The following is a 4175-nucleotide window of genomic DNA, read 5'->3' as shown; positions in this document are numbered from 1 at the left end:
CATCATCAGAAAATAGCCGGACATGTCTCTTCAATTGGATCCCACATCTGTAGTTGTACTCTACTCTCTACCCTACCTATAACAAAATCATCATCCTTACTTACGAAACACACAACCCTCATTAAGGAACAAGTTCGTTTACAATCTATCAAGACAAAATAAATGCTTTTATATATATATATAGAGAGAGAGAGAGAGTCATTTTGTGCTTAGCCCAGACTCCTAATAATTAGAAAAATTTTCTAATTATTTTCCTTAATTTTTATTTATAAATACTGTACTGGCACTGCAAAGTGCAGCGCTAATCGTGCTGCAGGCCTCCGGAAGAAAGAAAAAAAAAAAAAAAAAAAGTGGTGTTATTAGGGAAATAGACTACCTACAACAATTACAATTGTACTTGGTTGTTGGGGCAAATAAAGAGAATTCAAGTGAGGAATTTAATGATACCACCCTGCACCCCCCTCCAAAGTCCAAAATCCAACAAGAGTGGCAAGAAGAAAATGTCTTGGATCTACCCAACCGTCTGGGTTGCTCATCAACTAATTAATGAAAAACGGCAGTCGCCGGTGAAAGATGGACATTGGCGGTTAGGAAACAGAACAGCCAGCCCTGGTTTCAATAGCTTAATTAAAAAAATAACAAAGGAATTCTTGAGACACAGACGCATGAACATGTCCAATCTCCAACAAACTAATTTACTCTGTCTTCAATCATCTTATCTGTGTTCTGAAAGAAACAAATAAATAACTGAATGTAGAACATACATCTATAATAATTAAACTTGGAGCTGTTTTCTGTCCCCATCATCATCCCCTTTAGTCTGATTGTTAGTAGAAGCTAGGCCTAATAAGCCTCCATCACCATTTGTAGCTCCACCAGCACCAGCCGTGCCAACACTCCTATTCCCCATCATCCCAACCCCAAACTTGTTATTACCCAAAATTTCCATCCCCCAATCCCAAACATTCAACACAATGTATGTCCCAATCCCACCTATCAATCCATACGCTATGGAGTAAGTCAATGGCATCAATATCAGTGTGACGAATGCCGGGATTGCTTGCTTCATATCATTCCACTCGATTTCCACCACCGATCTCATCATCAATACTCCCACCAATATAAGCGGCGGTCCCACCGCCCACGGCGGAATTGACGCCAGCAACGGCGTCAAGAAGAAAGCCATGAAGAAATATCCCGCTACCGTCAGTGCCGTTAGACCCGTCCGGCCACCTTCCCGGATCCCCGTCGATGACTCAATGAACGCAGTCACCGGGGAAGTACCCAGCAACGACCCCACCACGATAGACGCCGCGTCCGACATGAAGGCAAAGTACTGACCCTCGAAGTCTCCGTTGGCGTCCATGAATCCCGCAAATCGGGCCATCGAGTAAAGCGTTCCCGTAGTGTCTAGTATATCCACGTACAAGAACGTAACCAGGGCCTCCCAGAAATACCCTTTCCCTATTCCCTTGAAGCTCAGAGCGCCGGCCGTACTTTCGATGGCGTGCACGTCCACGACCTTTTTAAAATACTGATACGCCGAGTTACCCGACTCCGTATCGGGAAACGCCGTCACTCTCGTGTTTCGGAACCAAGATACAGCCGTTACGAATAAAATGCCGTATATCATCGCGCCCTTTATATTCTTCACCAAACAATAAGCAATTATGACGAAACCAACGATGCCCAGCCAGAAAGTTGGGCTTTCCATTCGGTTATGCAGGCACAAGATATCGCCCGATACGGTCCCTCCCGGTAGCAGACTAACCGTGCCGTTGGCCGCCGTTATGACCGGTGCGAGGGATGCTCGAGACGATGTCGGGCATGCGGCTAGCGTCACCAGCGTAGACGAGCTGTATCCCACCAGTCCGATTCCCTGGTTGTTCTGTAGCCCAATAAAGGCAAGAAATAGGCCGATCCCGGCAGAGGATGAGATTCTTACAGGTTCGGGGACGAGTTTGGCGAGTTTGGTTCGTAACCCAATTGCCGAAATCAGGAGAAAAATCAAACCTTCGATGAAAACGGCCGCTAAAGCACTCTTGTAGGGGACGTTGCCGGAGCCATGGAACCCGACGACGGTGTAAGCAAAATAAGCGTTAGTGCCCATTCCGGGAGCCAAGGCTAAGGGAAGGTTCGCGAAGACGCCCATGATTACACAGCCGACAAGAGAAGAAGCGACGGTCGCGACGATTAGGTCCTTGCGGATTTTGTCAAGACAGGCTGAATACCCCGGGTTGACCGGTGGAAACTTACATGACTCGTCGGGTTGCACAAGCCTGAGACTGACCCCATCGGAGGAAGTGCCGGAGCAATTGGAAGGTGAGATGGAAGGGACGTTACAGAGAGGTATGCAATCGGAAACGGAACAAGTGCCGCCGGAGTCGGAGAGGATGCTAGCGTTGACTGCGAGGATGTAGGCCATGGTGAGGAACGTGGCGGTACCAGCACGTAGCTCTGTTGTAAAGGTAGAATTTCGCTCCCTGAGTTTGAAACGTTTTCCGACTCGACTATTGGCGACGAACGAGTTAAGCCGAGTAGAGAGAGGGGACCTTGGGGGTGGCGTTGGAGTCTCCATGAAGGAGAGGAGATAGCTTTTTTTTTTTTTTCCCTGTGCCCTTGTGGGGGTGTGGATTTGTTCACTTCCCTGTGATTCTTCTGCTATATGCAGAATTGCAGATCAGCAGATGTGTGTGTGTGTGTGTGAGGAAGAGAGAGGTGAATTGAATTAGCCGGACGAGTATTGTCAGCTCGGCGTTTAATACCAATAAGTAATAGCGCGGCTGGGTTGAGTTGTGATTCCATTTTGGAGGAGGATAGTCACAGCTCATAGGGTGGGTAGATTCCGTAACGGGATCTTTCTTTTATTTCCTTTATGGAGTTGATACTCCTCGTTATTCATATCCTTGGCTAAGTGGGAAATCGACAAATCCGCTTTTGACTGTTGACGTGAGAAAACTCAAATCTGAATGCAAATTCAATAAGCTTAGGTCACAAGCTCAGCCGTCGGATTTCGCTCTTCAACACACACGTCACATGCTGAAGTTTTCTTTCTTTTCGATAAGTATACAGGTTGCGATTTTCATTTGGTGAGACTGGGCTTCGGAGATTTTTCCGTCGTTCCAACTTTTACGGCTGCGCCGCACCCGATCCCAATCATTTTTTTTGAGATTTATACGTGATACCGGATCACAGTCCGGATCTCCTGTCCACAAGAACCCTACCTACAGTGAGTGATGTGCGGGTTCTTCATTCTTGTGGGTGGAAGATCAGAACGCGCGGCACAGTCCGGCCGCCGTTTTATTTTAAGTCAATGGACCAAGAAAAGATTTCCATCTTATTAATCGTCGGCACCGGGAAGTTTCTATTTGCATAAATTAATAATAATAGTCGGATTTTCTCGGTGCATTTAAGGCCCTGTTTGTTTTCCCCTTGAACAGTTTGGAAAGAGTATAAATATAAATATAAATAAAATAATAAAAAATACAAAAGTTTACACTACAAATTTGTATTTATACTTCTTCCAAACTAAGCAATTGGATAAATATACATACCCGGCCAAGAGAGAGAGCACGTTATAAGCGCTAAGGCATACATAAATTATTTGACCATCTTTCATGAGGGTATCAATTACCTAGCTAGGTAACTGATAATCTCAAATATCTTGATTTATCATGAAGTGATGAAACCCAACATAAAACACGAATATATGGATTATGTTAATTGTCCATTTGACCAATTTACCCCGCTAACCAGTAGCAACTAACGGGGCCTAAAGGTTTTCGTTCAAACTTCTTATCAACTGAATGATTGATGGCTTTGCTTAAAAAAAAAAAGAAAAAAACATTTTCCTAAGTTGATATTGATTAGTTGAAATCTTCTCAACTTTTCTAGTTCTATCAATAAAAAAAAAAAAAACTAGGGTTGTTTGGATCTTATGACTGCATGGAAGGTCCGCCCGAGCTGTATTGCAATGTTTTTATTTTGAAAATTTTGGGATTTCAGAAAAATCAATGATTAGTTCTATCAATTTCCTTTTTTTCTTTTTTTGCAAAGAATTGTAGGGTTTATGGAAAATGCATTTTCTCTTCAATTAATTTTTGGGCCAATTCCCTGAGAAAATGTTTCCCTTCTCCCAGGTAAATGAATCGGGGGAAAGCTACCTAAATTGTTGT

The 4175-nt window shown here is 44.0% G+C and overlaps 1 protein-coding gene across 1 annotated transcript; it reads right to left on the bottom strand.

The window, feature by feature from the left end:
• Positions 1–587: 587 nt before the first annotated feature.
• On the bottom strand, positions 588–3839 carry LOC148853141 (adenine/guanine permease AZG1-like). Its single transcript, XM_088943170.1, has one exon. It carries the CDS (start codon positions 2576–2578, stop codon positions 776–778), a length of 1803 nt encoding a protein of 600 aa, XP_088799296.1. The 5' UTR covers positions 2579–3839; the 3' UTR covers positions 588–775.
• Between the last annotated feature and the right edge of the window lie 336 nt (positions 3840–4175).

The sequence above is a fragment of the Nelumbo lutea genome, chromosome 5 (genome assembly GCF_056320005.1).
Source record: "Nelumbo lutea isolate HS-2025 chromosome 5, American lotus-T2T, whole genome shotgun sequence".
NCBI classification, from domain to species: domain Eukaryota; kingdom Viridiplantae; phylum Streptophyta; class Magnoliopsida; order Proteales; family Nelumbonaceae; genus Nelumbo; species Nelumbo lutea.
This window is presented reverse-complemented; position numbering and strand designations above follow the sequence as displayed.